At 50.6% G+C, this 22,210-nt stretch overlaps 1 protein-coding gene across 1 annotated transcript; it reads left to right on the plus strand.

Moving 5' to 3' along the window:
• The first annotated feature begins 2,579 nt into the window (after positions 1-2,579).
• Positions 2,580-4,205, plus strand: LOC100283134 (chalcone synthase). Its single transcript, NM_001156036.1, has 2 exons — positions 2,580-2,874; positions 2,999-4,205. Exons 1-2 carry the CDS (start codon positions 2,676-2,678, stop codon positions 4,051-4,053), a joined length of 1,254 nt encoding a protein of 417 aa, NP_001149508.1. The 5' UTR covers positions 2,580-2,675; the 3' UTR covers positions 4,054-4,205.
• The last annotated feature ends 18,005 nt before the right edge of the window (positions 4,206-22,210 follow it).

Raw genomic sequence — 22,210 nt, forward strand, 5'->3', positions numbered from 1 at the left:
GTTCTATAGACTGCAAATACAAATGAATTAATGAGATATACTTGTTATTCTTATCTCTTTGCATTCTTGTTTATTTATAAAATGATGAAGGCATGTCCTTCATGACCTTCGTCTGATGGTCATTGTGTCCATTAGGAGACAATGCTTCGGAAGACGAATGTCCTTTTACTTAACAATTGTGTTGTCTTGTTCTCGATTCATAGCATTTGAGAACAAGTGACCATCACCCAGTGTGTTGTGGACTTGGCTCCCAAGTGTGAACCTCGCAGTGATGGGCAACAAAGCATGCATGACTTATGTGTGATGAATAAACCTTATGTGTGATGAATAATTGACACATGTACTGAGAGGTTTGGGTTTTTTTATTGCATAGCAAAACATGGTGAAATTCTTTGTGTGTTTTTGAGATTACATTTAGGGCCTATTTGTTTCCCTTCATTTTGAGGAATTAGAATCTAACTGACAAATTACGCTATTTTTTTAGAATGTGATATTCCACAACTTTCCAAAGTGTACATATAAGTCTATCTCAAATTCATGGAGTGCAAGATGTAAATTAATTATATAGATTTATAAGCTTCTTTTCTAATGTAAAATTTAAAGCTCACTCTTCTACTTACTTCTCTATAACATAATGTAGTTTATAACTACCTCTCTCATATGATTTAGAATAATATACAAATATATTACATAGAAAAATATATTAACTTAATTAGTGTTGTCTAAATTATAATTATTAGAATGTAATTCAATTCCAACGAAACAAACGGGGGCTTAGATTTAATATCTTCCTTACACTGCGAAAAATGTTGTTACACCTGCAAAAAAAATCAATCACCTATTTACCTTACAAGGACATATTTTACTGACGGCAAAATGCTATAGACATGAATCCACGTAACAACGAAAACTAGAGATTTACTGGTAAACGACCAATTGCTCATCTGCTCGGCACAATCAAAAGAGTGAGATTTACTGGTAAACGACCAATGGCTCATCTGCTCGGCACCAACCAGCCTTTCCTATTACCATGCACTTGTTGCCTTGGAGGGTTTTCCACATTAAATATGTTTTCTCTGTGTTTGATTTACTTTCTGTCGTGTTGATTCATAACAGTTACTCATACTAATATATTATTAATATTATATAGTTGTTTATTGATGAGGTTATGTATGATATTGACCATGTTTTTTATCTTTCTGATTTCAACCATTACCGATGAATTTCTATTTGGATTAGTTCATTTTCGTCTTCCCTGTCTGATCCTGTTTTCGACAATTCTGATCCCGAATCCGTTTTTGAATTAAAATATAAAAAATAAAAACAAGAAATGGTTTATCTCGGTCAATTTCGTTTTTCACGAGGAACATATTCGGTGTACATGAGCCTTTGGTGCACATGAACTAACAAAGTTCACAAAAAATTCTGAAAAAAAATCATACATATTCTTTGCATCGCTACTCCTATTATATATAAAATTTCATGTTCAAATTTGTTATATTTTAGCTGTAATAAAAAGAGTATTTTTAGCCGATTTTCTAATTTAAACTTGTCAGAAGTTGTCTTTTTTTATTACAACTAAGTTTAATGAATTTGAACTTGAAACATGTATATAATTAGAGTAAGATGAAAAGAATATGTATGGATTTTTTCAAAAAAATTGTAAACCTTTTTTAGTTCATGTGCACCATATGTGAATCAAAGGTTCATATACACCGGATATGTTTCCTTTTTCACGAACCTAATCTGGCCTAGCCAGTATGTTGTGGACTTGGCTCCTAAGTGTGAACCTGGCAGTGATGGGCAACAAAGCAGGCATGCCTTATGTGTGATGAATAATTGACACATGTACCGAGAGGTTTGGGGTTTTTTTGTATTGCATAGCAAAACATGGTGAAATTCTTAGGGTATTTTTGAGATTACATTTAGGGCATGTTTGTTTCCCTTCATTTTGAGGAATTGGAATCTAACTAATAAATTAGGCTATTTTTTTAGAATGTGACATTCCCAACTTTCTAAAGTGTACATATAAGTCTATCTTAAATAATTTATAGGGTGGAAGATGTAAATTGATTATATAGATTTATAAGCTTCTTTTCTAATGTAAAATTTAAAGCTCACTCTTCTACTTGCTTCTCTATAACATAATATAGTTTATAACTACCTCTCTCATATGATTTAGAATAATATACAAATATATTACATAAAAAATATATTAATTGAATTAGTGTTGTCTAATTTATAATTATTAGAATGTAATTCAATTCCAACGAAACAACGGGGCCTTAGGTTTAATATCTTCCTTACACTGCGAAAATGTTGTTACACTTGCCAAAAAAAATCAATCGCATATTTACCTTACAAGGACATATTTTAGCAAAATGCTATAGACATGAATCCAACGTAATCAATAGAGTGAGATTTACTGGTAAACTACCAATTGCTCATCTGCTCGGTACCAACCAGCCTTTCCTATTACCATGCACATGTTGCCTCTCAACTGCAGCATCTTTCAAGCCGTGAGCAGACATGTTGCAGATCGAAGTAAGGTATATATGTGCATAGTCTCCTAATTCTTCATCTTCAACCTCTAGCTGATTGATCTCTGGTATTTACCACTCTTTCCTTCCTTCCTTCCTTCAATTCTAAATACCACAAATCAAAGTTGCTTTGCGATGGTGAGCAGCAGCATGGACACGACGAGTGACAAGCGTGCGTCATCCATGCTGGCCCCTAACCCTGGCAAGGCCACGATCCTCGCCCTTGGCCACGCCTTCCCGCAGCAGCTTGTCATGCAGGACTACGTCGTCGACGGCTTCATGAAGAACACCAACTGTGACGACCCGGAGCTCAAGGAGAAGCTCACCAGACTCTGTAACGATGATTATTAATGCACTCCATAGTCTCCATTCCATTTTGTTCTGTAGGTTTCACTTCATCAACTCTGATGAGTAATAATAAGTTCTTTAAACTTATTGCTGGCGGTGAACTGATCCAGGCAAGACGACGACCGTGAGGACTCGGTACGTGGTGATGTCGGATGAGATCCTCAAGAACTACCCGGAGCTGGCCCAGGAGGGGCTGCCGACGATGAACCAGCGTCTGGACATCTCGAACGCGGCGGTGACGCAGATGGCGACGGAGGCGTCCCTGTCGTGCGTCCGCTCGTGGGGCGGCGCGCTCTCGTCCATTACCCACCTGGTGTACGTCTCGTCGAGCGAGGCGCGCTTCCCGGGCGGCGACCTGCACCTGGCGCGCGCGCTGGGGCTGAGCCCGGACGTCCGCCGCGTCATGCTGGCCTTCACCGGCTGCTCGGGCGGCGTGGCGGGGCTCCGCGTGGCCAAGGGCCTGGCCGAGAGCTGCCCGGGCGCGCGCGTGCTGCTGGCCACCTCCGAGACCACCATCGTGGGGTTCCGCCCGCCCAGCCCCGACCGCCCCTACGACCTCGTGGGCGTGGCGCTCTTCGGCGACGGCGCGGGCGCCGCCGTCATCGGCACCGACCCCGCCCCCGCCGAGCGCCCGCTCTTCGAGCTCCACTCGGCGCTCCAGCGCTTCCTCCCGGACACGGAGAGGACCATCGAGGGCCGGCTGACGGAGGAAGGCATCAAGTTCCAGCTGGGGCGGGAGCTGCCCCACATCATCGAGGCGCACGTGGAGGACTTCTGCCAGAAGCTGATGAAGGAGCGGCAGAGCGGCGAGGACGCCGACGGTGGCGGCCCCGAGCCGATGAGCTACGGGGACATGTTCTGGGCGGTCCACCCCGGCGGGCCGGCCATCCTAACCAAGATGGAGGGGCGCCTGGGCCTCGGCGCCGACAAGCTCCGCGCCAGCCGGTGCGCGCTCCGGGACTTCGGCAACGCCAGCAGCAACACCATCGTGTACGTGCTGGAGAACATGGTGGAGGACACCCGGCGGAGGAGGCTGCTGGCTGCTGACGACGGTGGAGAGGACTGCGAGTGGGGTCTCATCCTCGCGTTCGGGCCGGGGATCACGTTCGAGGGCATCCTAGCCAGGAACTTGCAGGCAACCGCGCGCGCCTCAGCCCAGCTCTGATCACCTCTTGCTGTGTTGCTTTTCTGCTTGCTCTGCACCTCTGCTTCCGTGTGATTGCTGCTTTGAGGGAGAATGCTGAGCATCAACATTGCTCATGAGCATCAATGAAATAAGGGGCCCCGAAATTCACTGCTCATGGATGGTTTCCGCAATTGAATTGAATCAACCTTGAGCTCACAGAGACTCTTCTCCTTCGGAGGACATGGAGGTCTCCAAGAAGATGGTGGGATAATACGACAAATCACGTATCTTTCTGCATGTGGACAAATGCTAGCAACGTACCCGATTGGATCCTTACATTCCTCTTGGAAACAATATGCATATTGTCGGGGACCATAATTAGGAGTACCCTAAGACTCCTAAACTAGGCTGGTAACCACCATCAGCACAAGCTGCAAAGGCCTGATGGGCGCAATACAGGTCAAAGCTCCGTCCACTCAAGAGACACGGTCTCACCTCGCCCGAGCCCAGCCTCGGGTAAGAACAGTAGACCCAGGTGGATTCACGCCTCGCCCGAGGGCCTCATCAAGCAACGGGCGCACCTTCGGCTCGTCCGAGGCCCAGCTCGGGCAGGCTTCGCAGTGAAGCAACCTTGGTCGGATCGCCACGCCAACCGACCATATCACAGGAGCATTCAATGCAAGGATCAACTGACACCTTATCCTGACGCACGTTCCTCAGTCGACAGGGCCGAAGTGACCGCAGTCATTTCGCCCCTCCACTGACTGACCTGACAGGAAAACAGTGCCGCCTGCCCTGCTTCGACTGCTGTGCCACCCGCCAGGGTGAGGCTGACAGCAGCCAAGTCCAGCCTCGGGCGCCATAGGAAGCTCCGCCTCGCCCGACCCCAGGGCTCGGACTCAACCTCGACCCCGGAAGACGGTCTCCGCCTCGCCCGACCCCAGGGCTCGGACTCAACCTCGACCCCGGAAGACGGTCTCCGCGTCGCCCGACCCTAGGGCTCGGACCCAGCCTCGACCTCGGAGGAGTCACCGCCTCGCCCGACCTTGGGCTCAGACCAACCACGCTACAAGGGGGTACATCATTACCCTACTCCTAGCTAGCTCAGGCTACGGGTAACAAGACCGGCATCCCATCTGGCTCGCCCCCGGTAAACAAGTAATGATGGCACCTTGCGTGCTCCCATAACGACAGCGGTTCTCAGTCCCCTACGGAAGCAAAGAGACGTCAGCAAGGACCCGACAGCCCCGATAGCTGTGCTTCTACAGGGCTCAAGCGCTCCTCCGACGGCCACAACATCACATGAACAGGGCACTAACACCTCTCCGACAGCCACGTCGGCATGTACATAGGGCTCTGGCTCCTCTCTGCCGGACACGTTAGCACGTTGCTACACCCCCATTGTACACCTGGGCCCTCTCCTTACATCTATAAAAGGAAGGTCCAGGGCCCTCGTACGAGAAGGTGGCCGCGTGGGAGAACGTGCTGACGGACAGGCTCTCTCTCTCTCCCTTGTGAACGCTTGTAACCCCCTACTGCAAGCGCATCCGCCCTGGGCGCAGGATAACACGAGTCGCGGTTCCCCTTTTTCCCCCTTGTGTTCATCTCGCGCCGACCCATCTGGGCTGGGACACGCAGCGACAATTTACTCGTCGGTCCAGGGACCCCCCGGGGTCGAAACGCCGACAGTTGGCGCGCCAGGTAGGGGCCTGCTGCGTGTTGACGAACAACTTCCCGTCAAGCTCTAGATGGGTAGTCTCCAGCAACCTCTCCAGCCCGGGACGCTGCTCCGTTTCGGGAGTCTAGAGTTCATGTCCCTCGACGGCAGCTACGACATAGTACTCCCTCCTCCGCCGCGCGACAACGACAACGACGGCCGCCAGCCCGCCCGACGGCAGCGGAATCGACGACGTCTTCCCCGCGTGGCGGAAGAATGACATCTGGGTCAGTCCCGTCACCTTCCCCGCCGCAGGAGGAGGATGCGGGGCAACCATGGCCAAGCAGGAGGCAGCACCTCATTGGCTGTCGAGCGAGTCGACGACACCGGCGCCCCAGCGGGGGACACATCGGGCGTTGACCTCGCGTCTGAGACGAAGACGAGCGTCGTTTCCCCGCGACACGCCAACCCCAACAGACGGATGACGCCAGCACGCTCGCGAAGGACTTGCTGGGCGTTAGCCTCGTACCTGAGATAACGGTGTAGTCCATCCCCGACGCGACTTCGTCACCATCCGTCGATCAAGAGGTACCGTCCGTTTTCCACCCTGTGCCTTTTAGATTCAGCTTCGACCCACCAAGCGACCCCGCTTCGGTGGACGCTTTCATAAAAGCATATCCTAACCTTCCGGGGTACCATATGTGGTCAACCAAGGACCGACTGACGACAGTCTTGACCTACGGGCCCCCGGGTTCCGAGGAAGATGACGAGCCCGACTCTGGTTGGGATTTCTCCGGGCTCAGTAACCCCAGTGCCATGCGAGACTTCATGGCCGCATGTGACTACTGCCTCTCCGATTGCTCCGATGGTGGCCACAGCCTCGACGACGAGGACTGTGGCCCAAGTCGCGAATGTTTCCACGTCGATCTACCACCTTGGTATGCCGGAGGACGGCGATCCCCCTAGGCATGCGCTTCGCGTTGACATCCTTCAGGAGCTAGCTGTGGTCCCAGTCCCTGCGGGGGGTCAGGACACACAGCTCGAGCAAATCCGCGAGATGCAGGCCAGGCTCGACGAGGAAGCAGGGCAACTTGGGCAGCTCCGGCAGAACATCGGGCAGGAGTGGGCAGGCCGAGCACCAGCCGGAGAAGCGCGTCATCTGGCCCAAGACGTCCAGCACCGCATCGCTGACGATGCCAGGGCAGGGCTGCCCCCGGCTTCCAGTGGGGTCGGCTAGAACCTAGCTGCAGCAGCAATACTACTTCGAGCAATGCCGGAGCCATCCACCACCGAGGGACGGCGTATCCAGGGAGAGCTCAAAAATCTCCTGGAGGATGCCACGGTCCGACGGGCCAAAAGCTCTGCCTCCCGAAGGCAGGGGTACCCCCGGAGCATCGTGCTGCGACTTCCCGATTCATGCGGGAAGCCTCGGTCCACACCGGGCGCACGCGGGACGCAACGCCTGCAGCCCCAGGTCGCCTCAGCAACGAGCACCACCGCCGCGACCGTCGAGCCCACCTCGACGAGAAGGTGCGCCGAGGCTACCACCCCAGGCGTGGGGGACACTACGACAGCGGGGAGGATCGGAGTCCCTCGCCCGAACCACCCGGTCTGCAAGCTTTCAGCCGGGCCATACGACGGGCGCCGTTCCTGCCCCGGTTCCGAGCCCCGACTACCATCAACAAGTACTCGGGGGAAACAAGGCCGAAACTGTGGCTCGCGGACTACCGGTTGTCCTGCCAGCTGGGTGGAACGGACGATGACAACCTCATCATCCGCAACCTCCCCCTGTTCCTCTCCGACGCCGCCCGAGCCTGGCTGGAGCATCTGCCTCCTACGCAGATATCCAACTGGGACAACCTGGTCAAAGCCTTCGCCGACAACTTCCAGGGCACATACGTGCGCCCTGGGAACTCCTGGGATCTTCGAAGTTGCCGCCAGCAGCCAGGAGAATCACTGCGGGACTATATCCGGCGATTTTCGAAGCAGCGCACCGAGCTGCCCAACATCACTGACTCTGATGTCATCGGCGCGTTCCTCGCCGGCACCACTTGCCGTGACCTGGTGAGCAAGCTGGGTCGAAAGACTCCCACTAGGGCGAGCGAGCTGATGGACATCGCCACCAAGTTTGCCTCTGGTCAGGAGGCGGTCGAGGCCATCTTCCGGAAGGACAAGCAGCCTCAGGGACGCTAGCAGGAAGACATCCCCGAGGCGTCCGCTCAGCGCGGCACGAAGAAGAAGGGCAAGAAGAAGTCGCAAGCGAAATGCGACGCCGCCGACGCAGATCTTGTCGCCGCCACCGAACACAGGAACCCTCGGAAGCCTCCCGGAGGGGCCAACCTGTTCGACAAGATGCTCAAGGAGTCGTGCCCCTATCATCAGGGTCCCGTCAAGCACACCCTTGAGGAGTGCGTCATGCTTCGGCGCTACTTCCATAAGGCCGGGCCCCCGGCGGAAGGTGGCAAATGCCATGACAACGACAAGAAGGAGGGCCACAAAGCAGAGGAGTTCCCCGAGGTCCACGACTGCTTCATGATCTACGGTGGGCAAGTGGCGAACGCCTCGGCTCGGCACCACAAGCAGGAGCACCGGGAGGTCTGCTCTGTGAAGGTGGCGGTGCCAGTCTACCTAGACTGGTCCGACAAGCCCATCGCCTTCGACCAAGGCGACCACCCCGACCGCGTGTCGAGCCCAGGGAAGTACCCGCTCGTTGTCGATCCTGTTACCGGCAACGTCAGGCTTACTAAGGTCCTCATGGACGGAGGCAGCAGCCTCAACATCATCTACGCCGAGACCCTCGGGCTCTTGCAGATCGATCTGTCCACGATCCGGGCCGGTGCGGCGCCCTTTCACGGGATCATCCCCGGGAAGCGCGTCCAACCCCTTGGGCAACTCGATCTGCCCATCTGCTTCGGGACTCCCTCCAACTTCCGAAAGGAAACCCTCACATTCGAGGTGGTCGGGTTCCGAGGAACCTACCACGCAGTGCTGGGGAGACCATGCTACGCCAAGTTCATGGCCGTCCCTAACTACACCTACCTCAAGCTCAAGATGTCGGGCCCCAACGGGGTCATCACCGTCGGATCCACGTACCGACACGCGTACGAATGCGACGTGGAGTGCGTGGAGTACGCTGAGGCCCTCGCTGAATCCGAGGCCCTCATCGCCGACCTGGAGAGCCTCTCCAAGGAGGTGCCAGATGCGAAGCGCCACGCCGGCAACTTCGAGCCCGCAGAGGTGGTTAAGTCCGTCCCTCTCGACACCAGCAACGACGCCTCCAAGCAAGTTCGGATTGGCTTCGAGCTCGACCCCAAATAGGAAGCAGTGCTCGTCGACTTTCTCCGCGCGAACGCCGAGGTTTTTGCGTGGAGTCCCTCGGACATGCCTGGCATACCGAGGGATGTCGTCGAGTACTCGCTGGATATCCGAGCTGGAGCCCGACCCGTGAAGCAGCCTCTGCGCCGATTCGACGAAGAAAAGCGCAGAGCCATAGGCGAGGAGATCCACAAGCTGATGGCTGCAGGGTTCATCAAAGAGGTATTCCATCCCGAATGGCTAGCCAACCCTGTGCTTGTGAAAAAGAAAGGTGGGAAATGGAGGATGTGTGTAGACTACACTGGTCTAAACAAAGCATGTCCGAAGGTTCCCTACCCTCTGCCTCGCATCGATCAAATCGTGGATTCCACTGCTGGGTGCGAAACCCCGTCATTCCTCGATGCCTACTCAGGGTATCACCAAATCAGGATGAAAGAGTCTGACCAGCTCGCGACTTCTTTCATCACACCTTTTGGCATGTACTGCTATATTACTATGCCATTCGGTTTAAGGAATGCAGGCGCGACATACCAAAGGTGCATGAACCACGTGTTCGGAGAGCACATTGGCCGAACGGTCGAGGCTTACGTCGATGACATCGTAGTCAAGATGAGGAAAGCCTCCAACCTCCTCACTGACCTTGAAACGACATTTAAGTGTCTCAAGGCGAAAGGCGTAAAACTCAATCCCGAGAAGTGTGTCTTCGGAGTCCCCCGAGGCATGCTCCTGGGGTTCATCGTCTCCGAGCGGGGCATCGAAGCCAACCCAGAGAAAATCGCGGCCATCACCAACATGGGGCCTATCAAAGACTTGAAAGGAGTACAGAGGGTCATGGGATGCCTTGTGGCTCTAAGCCGCTTCATCTCGCGCCTCGGCGAAAGAGGCCTACCTTTGTGCCGCCTCTTAAGGAAGACCGAGCGCTTCACTTGGACCCCCGAGGCCGAGGAAGCCCTTGGGAACTTAAAGGCGTTCCTTACAAGCGCGACCATCTTGGTGCCCCCCGCTGCCGGAGAAGCCCTCTTGATCTACGTAGCCGCAACCACTCAGGTGGTCAGCGCCGCGATCGTAGTCGAGAGACGAGAAGAAGGGCATGCATTGCCCATCCAGAGGCCGGTCCACTTCATCAGTGAAGTACTGTCCGAGACCAAAATCCACTACCCACAAATTCAGAAGCTACTGTACGCGGTAATTCTGACGCGGCGAAAGTTGCGACACTACTGAAAGTCGCCTAGAGGGGGGGTGAATAGGGCGAAACTGAAATTCACAAATATAAACACAACTACAAGCCAGGGTTAGCGTTAGTAATAAAGAAAACGAGTCCGCGAGAGAGGGCGCAAAACAAATCCCAAGCGAATAAACAAGTGAGACACGGAGATTTGTTTTACCGAGGTTCGGTTCTTGCAAACCTACTCCCCGTTGAGGAGGCCACAAAGGCCGGGTCTCTTTCAACCCTTCCCTCTCTCAAACGATCCACGGATCGAGTGAGCTTTCTCTTCTCAATCACTTGGAACACAAAGTTCCCACAAGGACCACCACAAGATTGGTGTCTCTTGCCTCGATTACAAGTGAGTTTGATTGCAAAGAATTGATCAAGAAAGAAGAAAGCAATCCAAGCGCAAGAGCTCGAAAGAACACAAGCAAATCACTCTCTCTAATCACTATGGCGTTGTGTGGAATTTGGAGAGGATTTGATTTCTTTGGTGTGTCTAGAATTGAATGCTAGAGCTCTTGTAGTAGTTGGGAAGTGGAAAACTTGGATGCAATGAATGGTGGGGTGGTTGGGGTATTTATAGCCCCAACCACCAAATGTGGCCGTTGGGAGTCTGTCTGCTCGATGGCGCACCGGACAGTCCGGTGCCCCCTGCCACGTCATCATTGCCGTTGGATTCCAGCCGTTGGAGCTTCTGACTTGTGGGCCCGCCTGGATGTCCGGTGCACACCGGACATCTACTGTTCCTTGTCCGGTGTGCCGGAGTGGGCGCGCCTGACATCTGCGCGCGCAGAGCGCGCATTAAATGCGCGGCAGAGAGCCGTTGGCGCGGAGGTAGCCGTTGCTCTGGGGTTGCACCGGACAGTCCGGTGCACACCGGACAGTCCGGTGAATTATAGCGGACTAGCCGTTGGAGTTTCCCGAAGCTGGCGAGTTCCTGAGGCCGACCACCCTTGGCGCACCGGACACTGTCCGGTGTACACCGGACAGTCCGGTGAATTATAGCGGAGTCGCCTCTGGAAATTCCCGAAGGTGGCGAGTTCGAGTTGGAGTCCTCTGGTGCACCGGACACTGTCCGGTGGTGCACCGGACAGTCCGGTGCCCCCAGACCAGAGGGCCTTCGGTTGCCACTTTGCTCCTTTGTTGAATCCAAAACTTGGTCCTTTTATTGGCTGAGTGTGAACCTTTTGCACCTGTATAAACTATACACTTGGGCAAACTAGTTAGTCCAAACATTTGTGTTGGGCAATTCAACCACCAAAATTAATTAGGGACTAGGTGTAAGCCTAATTCCCTTTCAATCTCCCCCTTTTTGGTGATTGATGCCAACACAAACCAAAGCAAATATAGAAGTGCATAATTGAACTAGTTTGCATAATATAAGTGTAAAGGTTGCTTGGAATTGAGCCAATATAAATACTTACAAGATATGCATGGATTGTTTCTTTCTTATATAACATTTTGGACCACCTTTGCACCACATGTTTTGTTTTTGCAAATTCTTTTGTAAATCTTTTTCAAAGTTCTTTTGCAAATAGTCAAAGGTAAATGAATAAGATTTTGAGAAGCATTTTCAAGATTTGAAATTTTCTCCCCCTGTTTCAAATGCTTTTCCTTTGACTAAACAAAACTCCCCCTAAAAGAGATTCTCCTCTTAGTGTTCAAGAGGGTTTTGATATATCATTTTGAAATACTACTTTCTCCCCCTTTTTAAACACAATAGGATATCAATTGAAAAATATTCAACACTTAAGTTTTTGAAATTGGTGGTGGTGCGGTCCTTTTGCTTTGGGCTCATTTCTCCCCCTTTTTGGCATGAATCGCCAAAAACGGAACCATTAGAGCCCTCGAAGTGCTATCTTCCCCTTTGGGCATAAAATAAATGAGTTAAGATTAAACCAAAGACGAAGTCCGGTCTTTTTGCCTTGGGCTCATTTCTCCCCCAAAGCCGAAGTCCGGTCCTTTTGCTTGATGCTCAGCTTGAAGTGACGGCGAAGTATGAGTTACGTAGTGGAAGCCTTTGTCTTCGCCGAAGACTCCAATTTCCTTTCAATATGCCTATGACTTGGTGTGAAATAGACTTGAAAACACATTAGTCATAGCACATTAAAGAGACATGATCAAAGGTATACAAATGAGCTATGTGTGCAATCTAGCAAAAGAAGTTCCTAGAATCAAGAATATTGAGCTCATGCCTAAGTTTGTTAAAAGATTGTTCATCAAGAGGCTTGGTAAAGATATCGGCTAATTGATCTTTAGTATTAATGTAAGAAATCTCGATATCTCCCTTTTGTTGGTGATCCCTTAAAAAGTGATACCGAATGGCTATGTGCTTAGTGCGGCTATGCTCGACGGGATTGTCGGCCATTTTGATTGCACTCTCATTATCACATAGCAAGGGGACTTTGGTCAATTTGTAACCGTAATCCCGCAGGGTTTGCCTCATCCAAAGCAATTGCGCGCAACAATGGCCTGCGGCAATATACTCGGCTTCGGCGGTGGAAAGAGCGACCGAATTTTGCTTCTTTGAAGCCCAAGACACCAAGGATCTTCCCAAGAACTAGCAAGTCCCCGATGTGCTCTTCCTATTGATTTTACACCCCGCCCAGTCGGCATCCGAATAACCAATTAAATCAAATGTGGATCCCCTAGGATACCAAAGCCCAAACTTAGGAGTATAAGCCAAATATCTCAAGATTCGTTTTACGGCCGTAAGGTGAGCTTCCTTAGGGTCGGCTTGGAATCTTGCACACATGCATACGGAAAGCATAATATCCGGTCGAGATGCACAAAGATAAAGTAGTGAACCTATCATCGACTGGTATACTTTTTGATCCACGGACTTACCTCCCGTGTCGAGGTCGAGATGCCCATTAGTTCCCATGGGTGTCTTGATGGGCTTGGCATCCTTCATCCCAAACTTGTTTAGAATATCTTGAGTGTACTTCGTTTGGCTAATGAAGGTGCCCTCTTGGAGTTGCTTTACTTGAAATCCTAGGAAATACTTCAACTCCCCCATCATTGACATCTCGAATTTCTGTGTCATGATCCTACTAAATTCCTCACAAGTAGATTCGTTAGTAGACCCAAATATGATATCATCAACATAAATTTGGCATACAAACAAATCATTTTCAAGAGTTTTAGTAAATAGAGTAGGATCCGCTTTACCGACTTTGAAGCCATTAGAAATAAGGAAATCTCTAAGGCATTCATACCATGCTCTTGGGGCTTGCTTGAGCCCATAAAGCGCCTTAGAGAGCTTATAGACATGGTTAGGATACTCACTGTCTTCAAAGCCGGGAGGTTGCTCAACATAGACCTCTTCCTTGATTGGTCCATTGAGGAATGCACTTTTTACGTCCATTTGATAAAGCTTAAAGCCATGGTAAGTAGCATAGGCCAATAATATTCGAATTGACTCAAGCCTAGCTACGGGTGCATAGGTTTCACCGAAATCCAAACCTTCGACTTGGGAGTATCCCTTGGCCACAAGTCGAGCTTTGTTCCTTGTCACCACACCATGCTCATCTTGCTTGTTGCGGAAGACCCATTTGGTTCCTACAACATTTTGATTAGGACGTGGAACTAAATGCCATACCTCATTCCTAGTGAAGTTGTTGAGCTCCTCTTGCATTGCCACCACCCAATCCGAATCTTGGAGTGCTTCCTCCACCCTGTGTGGCTCAATAGAGGAAACAAAAGAGTAATGTTCACAAAAATGTGCAATACGAGATCGAGTAGTTACCCCCTTATGAATGTCGCCGAGGATGGTGTCGACGGGGTGATCTCGTTGTATTGCTTGGTGGACTCTTGGGTGTGGCGGTCTTTGTTCCTCATCCTCCTTGTCTTCCTCATTTGCATCTCCCCCTTGATCAATGCCATCATCTTGAGGTGGCTCATTTGCTTGATCTTCTACTTCATCAACTTGAGCTTCATCCTCATTTTGAGTCGGTGGAGATGCTTGCGTGGAGGAGGACGGTTGATCTTGTGCATTTGGAGGCTCTTCGGATTCCTTAGGACACACATCCCCAATGGACATGTTCCTTAATGCGATGCATGGAGCCTCTTCATTACCTATCTCATCAAGATCAACTTGCTCTACTTGAGAGCCGTTAGTCTCATCAAACACAACGTCACATGAGACTTCAACTAGTCCAGTGGACTTGTTGAAGACCCTATATGCCCTTGTGTTTGAGTCATAACCAAGTAAAAAACCTTCTACAGTCTTAGGAGCAAATTTAGATTTTCTACCTCTTTTAACAAGAATAAAGCATTTGCTACCAAAGACTCTAAAATATGAAATGTTGGGCTTTTTACCGGTTAGGAGTTCATATGATGTCTTCTTGAGGATTCAGTGTAGATATAACCGGTTGATGGCGTAGCAAGCGGTGTTGATCGCCTCCGCCCAAAACCGATCCGAAGTCTTGTATTCATCAAGCATGGTTCTCGCCATGTCCAATAGAGTTCTATTCTTCCTCTCCACTACACCATTTTGTTGTGGAGTGTAGGGAGAAGAGAACTCATGCTTGATGCCCTCCTCCTCAAGAAAGCCTTCGATTTGAGAGTTTTTGAACTCCGTCCCATTGTCGCTTCTTATTTTCTTGATCCTTAAGCCGAACTCATTTTGAGCCCGTCTCAAGAATCCCTTTAAGGTCTCTTGGGTTTGAGATTTTTCCTGTAAAAAGAATACCCAAGTGAAGCGAGAATAATCATCCACAATAACTAGACAGTACTTACTCCCGCCGATGCTTATGTAAGCAATCGGGCCGAATAGGTCCATGTGTAGGAGCTCCAGTGGCCTGTCGGTCGTCATTATGTTCTTATGCGGATGATGAGTGCCAACTTGCTTCCCTGCTTGGCATGCGCTACAAATCCTGTCTTTCTCAAAATGAACATTGGTTAGTCCTAAAATGTGTTCTCCCTTTAGAAGCTTATGAAGATTCTTCATCCCAACGTGGGCTAGTCGGCGGTGCCAGAGCCAACCCATGTTAGTCTTAGCAATTAAGCAAGTGTCAAGTTCAGCTCTATCAAAATCTACCAAGTATAGCTGACCCTCTAACACACCCTTAAATGCTATTGAATCATCACTTCTTCTAAAGACAGTGACACCTACATCAGTAAATAGACAGTTGTAGCCCATTTGACATAATTGAGAAACAGAAAGCAAGTTGTAGTCTAAAGAATCAACAAGAAAAACATTGGAAATGGAATGGTCAGGAGATATAGCAATTTTACCCAAACCTTTGACCAAACCTTGATTTCCATCCCCGAATGTGATCGCTCTTTGGGGATCTTGGTTTTTCTCATATGAGGAGAACATCTTTTTCTCCCCAGTTATGTGGTTTGTGCACCCGCTGTCGAGTATCCAACTTGAGCCCCCGGATGCATAAACCTACAAAACAAGTTTAGTTCTTGACTTTAGGTACCCAAATGGTTTTGGGTCCTTTGGCATTAGACACAAGAACTTTGGGTACCCAAACACAAGTCTTTGACCCCTTGTGCTTGCCCCCAACATATTTGGCAACTACTTTGCCGGATTTGTTAGTTAAAACATAAGATGCATCAAAAGTTTTAAATGAAATGTTATGATCATTTGATGCACTAGGAGTTTTCTTTCTAGGCAACTTAGCATGGGTTGGTTGCCTAGAGCTAGATGTCTCACCCTTATACATAAATGCATGATTAGGGCCAGAGTGAGACTTCCTAGAATGAATTCTCCTAATTTTGCTCTCAGGATAACCGGCAGGGTATAAAATGTAACCCTCGTTATCCTGAGGCATGGGAGCCTTACCCTTAACAAAGTTGGACAATCTTTTAGGAGGGGCACTAAGTTTGACATTGTCTCCTCTTTGGAATCCAATGCCATCCTTGATGCCCGGGCGTCTCCCATTATAGAGCATACTTCTAGCAAATTTAAACTTTTCATTTTCTAAGTTATGCTCGGCAATTTTAGCATCTAGTTTTGCTATATGATCATTTTGTTGTTTAATTAAAGCCATATGATCATGAATAGCGTTAACATCAATATCTTTACATCTAGTGCAAATAGATACATGCTCAACGATAGATGTAGAGGGTTTGCAAGAATTAAGTTCAACAATCTTAGCATGTAGAATATCATTTTTATCTCTAAGATCGGAAATTGTAACTTTGCAAACATCAAAATCTTTAGCCTTAGCAAGCAAGTTTTCATTTTCATTTCTAAGGCTAGCAAGAGAAATGTTTAATTCTTCAATCCTAGCAAGCAAATCATCATTATTATCTTTAGGATTGGGAATTGAAATATTACAAACATGTGAATCAACCTTAGCATTTAAACTAGTATTTTCATGTCTAAGGTTGTCAATCATCTCACGGCAAGTGCTTAGCTCACTAGATAACTTTTCACATTTCTCAATTTCAAGAGCATAAGCCTTTTTAACCTTAACATGCTTCTTATTTTCCTTAATAAGGAGGTCCTCTTGGGAATCCAAGAGGTCATCCTTTTCATGAATAGCACTAACCAATTCATTTAATTTCTCTTTTTGAGCAATGTTAAGGTTGGCAAAAAGGGAACGCAAATTATCCTCCTCATCACTAGCATTATCATCACTAGAAGACTCATATTTAGTGGAGGAGTTAGATTTAACCTTCTTCCGCTTGCCGTCCTTTGCCATGAGGCATTTGTGGCCGACGTTGGGGAAGAGAAGTCCCTTGGTGACGGCGATGTTGGCGGCGTCCTCGTCGTCGGAGGAGTCGCTTGAGCTTTTGTCGGAATCCCACTCCCGACAAACATGGGCATCGCCGCCCTTCTTCTTGTAGTACCTCCTTTTTTCCTTTCTTCTCCCCTTCTTGTCGTCGCCTCGGTCACTGTCACTAGATATAGGACATTTAGCAATAAAATGACCGGGCTTACCACACTTGTAGCAAACCTTTTTGGAGCGGGACTTGTAGTCTTTCCCCCTCCTTTGCTTGAGGATTTGGCGGAAGCTCTTGATGACGAGCGCCATTTCCTCATTGTCGAGCTTGGAGGCGTCTATTGGTTGTCTACTTGGTGTAGACTCCTCCTTCTTTTCTTCCGTCGCCTTGAATGCGACGGGTTGAGCTTCGGATGTGGTGGGTTCGTCAAGCTCGTTGATTTTCCTCGAGCCTTCGATCATGCACTCAAAACTTACGAAATGCCCGATTACTTCCTCGGGGGTCATTTTAGTGTATCTTGGATTACCACGAATTAATTGAACTTGAGTAGGGTTAAGGAAAATGAGAGATCTTAGAATAACCTTAACCACCTCATGGTCATCCCACTTTACGCTCCCGAGGTTGCGCACTTGGTTCACCAAGGTCTTGAGCCGGTTGTACATGTGTTGTGGCTCTTCTCCTTTGCGAAGCCGGAAGCGACCGAGCTCCCCCTCGATCGTTTCCCGCTTGGTAATCTTTGTAAGCTCATCTCCCTCGTGCGCGGTTTTGAGCACATCCCAAATCTCCTTGGCGCTCTTCAACCCTTGAACCTTGTTATACTCCTCTCTACTTAAAGAGGCGAGGAGTATTGTCGTTGCTTGAGAGTTGAAGTGCTCGATTTGGGCCACCTCATCCTCATCATAGTCCTTATCCCCTACCGTCGGTACCTGTGCACCAAACTCAACAACATCCCATATACTTTTGTGGAGTGAGGTTAGATGAAATCGCATTAAATCACTCCACCTAGCATAATCTTCACCATCAAATGTTGGTGGTTTGCCTAATGGGACGGAAAGTAAAGGTGCATGTTTAGAAATGCGGGGGTAGTGTAGGGGGATCTTACTAAACTTCTTACGCTCTTGGCGTTTAGAAGTTACAGAGGGCGCATCGGAGCCGGAGGTTGATGTTGATGAAGTGTCGGTCTCGTAGTAGACCACTTTCCTCATCCTCTTTTGCTTGTCCTTACTCCGATGCGGCTTGTGGGAAGAAGATTTTTCCTTCTTCTCTTTGTGGTGAGAAGAAGATTTCTTCTCCTTCCCTTTGTTGGAGGAGATCTTCTTCTTCTCCTTCCTCTTGGTGCGAGACTCTTCCGATGAAGTGCTCCCTTGGCTTGTAGTGGGCTTTTCGCCGGTCTCCATCTCCTTCTTGGCGTGATCTCCCGACATCACTTCGAGCGGTTAGGCTCTAATGAAGAACCTGGCTCTGATACCAATTGAAAGTCGCCTAGAGGGGGGGTGAATAGGGCGAAACTGAAATTCACAAATATAAACACAACTACAAGCCGGGGTTAGCATTAGTAATAAAGAAAACGAGTCCGCGAGAGAGGGCGCAAAACAAATCCCAAGCGAATAAACAAGTGAGACACGGAGATTTGTTTTACCGAGGTTCGGTTCTTGCAAACCTACTCCCCGTTGAGGAGGCCACAAAGGCCGGGTCTCTTTCAACCCTTCCCTCTCTCAAACGATCCACGGATCGAGTGAGCTTTCTCTTCTCAATCACTTGGAACACAAAGTTCCCACAAGGACCACCACAAGATTGGTGTCTCTTGCCTCGATTACAAGTGAGTTTGATTGCAAAGAATTGATCAAGAAAGAAGAAAGCAATCCAAGCGCAAGAGCTCGAAAGAACACAAGCAAATCACTCTCTCTAATCACTATGGCGTTGTGTGGAATTTGGAGAGGATTTGATTTCTTTGGTGTGTCTAGAATTGAATGCTAGAGCTCTTGTAGTAGTTGGGAAGTGGAAAACTTGGATGCAATGAATGGTGGGGTGGTTGGGGTATTTATAGCCCCAACCACCAAATGTGGCCGTTGGGAGTCTGTCTGCTCGATGGCGCACCGGACAGTCCGGTGCACACCGGACAGTCCGGTGCCCCCTGCCACGTCATCATTGCCGTTGGATTCCAGCCGTTGGAGCTTCTGACTTGTGGGCCCGCCTGGATGTCCGGTGCACACCGGACATCTACTGTTCCTTGTCCGGTGTGCCGGAGTGGGCGCGCCTGACATCTGCGCGCGCAGAGCGCGCATTAAATGCGCGGCAGAGAGCCGTTGGCGCGGAGGTAGCCGTTTCCGGGGTTGCACCGGACAGTCCGGTGCACACCGGACAGTCCGGTGAATTATAGCGGACTAGCCGTTGGAGTTTCTCGAAGCTGGCGAGTTCCTGAGGCCGACCACCCTTGGCGCACCGGACACTGTCCGGTGTACACCGGACAGTCCGGTGAATTATAGCGGAGTCGCCTCTGGAAATTCCCGAAGGTGGCGAGTTCGAGTTGGAGTCCTCTGGTGCACCGGACACTGTCCGGTGGTGCACCGGACAGTCCGGTGCCCCCAGACCAGAGGGCCTTCGGTTGCCACTTTGCTCCTTTGTTGAATCCAAAACTTGGTCCTTTTATTGGCTGAGTGTGAACCTTTTGCACCTGTATAAACTATACACTTGGGCAAACTAGTTAGTCCAAACATTTGTGTTGGGCAATTCAACCACCAAAATTAATTAGGGACTAGGTGTAAGCCTAATTCCCTTTCAACTACTTCGAGTCTCATCCGGTGACTGTGGTGTCATCCTTCCCCGTGGGGGAGATCATCCAGTGCCGAGAGGCCTCGGGTAGGATTGCAAAGTGGGTGGTGGAGATCATGGGCGAGACAATCTCGTTCGCTCCTCGGAAGGCCATCAAGTCCCAAGTCTTGGCGGACTTTGTGGCTGAATGGGTCGACACCCAGCTTCCAGTAGCTCTGATCCAACCGGAACTCTGGACCATGTTTTTCGATGGGTCGCTGATGAAAACAGGAGCGGGCGCGTGCCTGCTCTTCATCTCACCCCTCGGGAAGCACCTCCGCTACGTGCTACGCCTCCATTTCCCGGCGTCAAACAACGTGGCCGAGTACGAGGCCCTGGTTAACGGGTTGCGCATCGCCATCGAGCTAGGGGTTCGGCGCCTTGACGCTCGTGGCGACTCGTAGCTTGTCATCGACCAAGTCATGAAGAACTCCCATTGCCGCGACCCGAAGATGGAAGCCTACCGCGACGAGGTTCGGCGCCTGGAAGACAAGTTCTACGGGCTCGAGCTCAACCACGTCGCTCGATGATACAACGAGACTGCGGACGAGCTGGCTAAAATAGCCTCGGGGCGGACAACGGTTCCCCCGAACGTCTTCTCCCGAGACCTACATCAACCCTCCGTCAAGACCGACGACACGCCCGAGCCCGAGGAGGCCTCGGCCCTGCCCGAGGCACCCTCGGCTCAGCCCGAGGCATCCTCGGCCCCCGAGGGTGAGGCACTGCGCGTCGAGGAAGAGCGGAATGGGGCCACGCCTAATCGAAACTGGCAGACCGCGTACCTGCAATATCTCCACCGAGGAGAGCTACCCCTCTACAGAGCCGAAGCTCGGCGATTCGCGCGGCGCGCCAAGTCGTTCGTCTTACTGGGTGACGAGAAGGAGCTCTACCACCGCAGCCCCTCAGGCATCCTCCAGCGATGCATATCCATCGCCGAAGGTCAGGAGCTATTGCAAGAAATACACTCGGGGGCTTGCGGTCACCATGCAGCGCCTCGAGCCCTCGTTGGAAACGCCTTCCGACAAGGTTTCTACTGGCCAACCTCGGTGGCCGACGCCACTAGGATTGTACGCACCTGCCAAGGGTGTCAATTCTACGCAAGGCAGACACACCTGCCCGCTCAGGCCCTGCAAACCATACCCATCACCTGGTCGTTTGCTGTGTGGGGTCTGGACCTCATCGGTCCCTTGCAGAAGGCACCCGGGGGCTTCACGCACCTGCTGGTCGCTATCGACAAATTCTCCAAGTGGATTGAGGTCCGACCCCTAAACAGCATCAGGTCCGAATAGGCGGTGACGTTCTTCACCAACATCATCCATCGCTTTGGGGTCCCAAACTCCATCATCACCGACAACGGCACCCAGTTCACTGGCAGGTAGTTCCTGGACTTCTGCGAGGACCACCACATCCGGGTGGACTGGGCCGCCGTAGCTCACCCCATGACGAATGGGAAGGTAGAGCGTGCCAACGGCATGATTCTGCAGGGACTCAAGCCGAGAATCTACAACGACCTCAACAAGTTCGGCAGGCGATGGATGAAGGAACTCCCCTCGGTGGTCTGGAGTCTGAGGACGACGCCAAGCCGAGCCACGGGCTTCACGCCGTTCTTTCTAGTCTATGGGGCCGAGGCTATCTTGCCCACAGACATAGAATACGGTTCCCCGAAGACAAGGGCGTACGACGACCGAAACATCCAGACCAGCTGAGAAGACTCCATGGACCAGCTGGAAGAGGCTCGGGACATGGCCTTACTACACTCGGCACGGTATCAGCAGTCTCTGCGACGCTACCACGCCCGAGGGGTTCGGTCCCGAGACCTCCAGGTGGGGGACTTGGTGCTTTGGCTACGACAAGACGCCCGAGGGCGTCATAAGCTCACACCTCCCTAGGAAGGGTCGTTCGTCATCGCAAAGATTTTGAAGCCTGGAACATACAAGCTGGCCAACAGTCAAGGCGAGGTCTACAGCAACGCTTGGAACATCCGACAACTACGTCGCTTTTACCCTTAAGATGTTTTCAAGTCGTTCATGTACCTCGTTCTCTTTACATACGCAAAAAGAGTCTAACCGTCAAGGAAGGGTCAGCCTTGCCTCGGCAAAGCCTGACCCTCCCTCGGGGGCTAGAAGGGGGGAACCCCCTCTGCATCAAAAATTTCCCCGGAAAAAGTCTTCCTGCCGGAACATCTTTCGCGCTTTTCGACTACTTCGATTGTGGGATCCTGAAAACGACGGGAGCCTCCCATCGTCATTCCGGAGGTAAAACCACCGGCGCTGCCACCCCTTGTTCGAAGACACAAGGATGGCGGGGATGTACTATTGCGCGCGCGCCTGCCTCAACTGGAGGATGCAGCCACCGGCCCGCACCGCCATGCAGACTCTCTTTTCCCCCGTCGTCGAGGCAAAAGGCTCCACGGAGAAGAGATGGGTCCACAGATCCCAGTGGGGGTCAATCCCCAAAAATCCTTTGCAAACCGCCGCGAAGATAGCCGCTTGCGCGATGGAGTTGGGGTTGAGATTGTGCAG

This window comes from Zea mays, chromosome 7 (assembly GCF_902167145.1).
Source record: "Zea mays cultivar B73 chromosome 7, Zm-B73-REFERENCE-NAM-5.0, whole genome shotgun sequence".
Lineage (NCBI taxonomy): Eukaryota > Viridiplantae > Streptophyta > Magnoliopsida > Poales > Poaceae > Zea > Zea mays.

Bases quoted from the DNA above. Each gene is read 5' to 3' on its own strand.
- LOC100283134 (NM_001156036.1), top strand. From the start codon at position 2,676: ATGGTGAGCAGCAGCATGGACACGACGAGTGACAAGCGTGCGTCATCC. The intron at 2,875-2,998 runs GTAACGATGATT...GAACTGATCCAG, and splicing joins GGAGAAGCTCACCAGACTCT to GCAAGACGACGACCGTGAGG.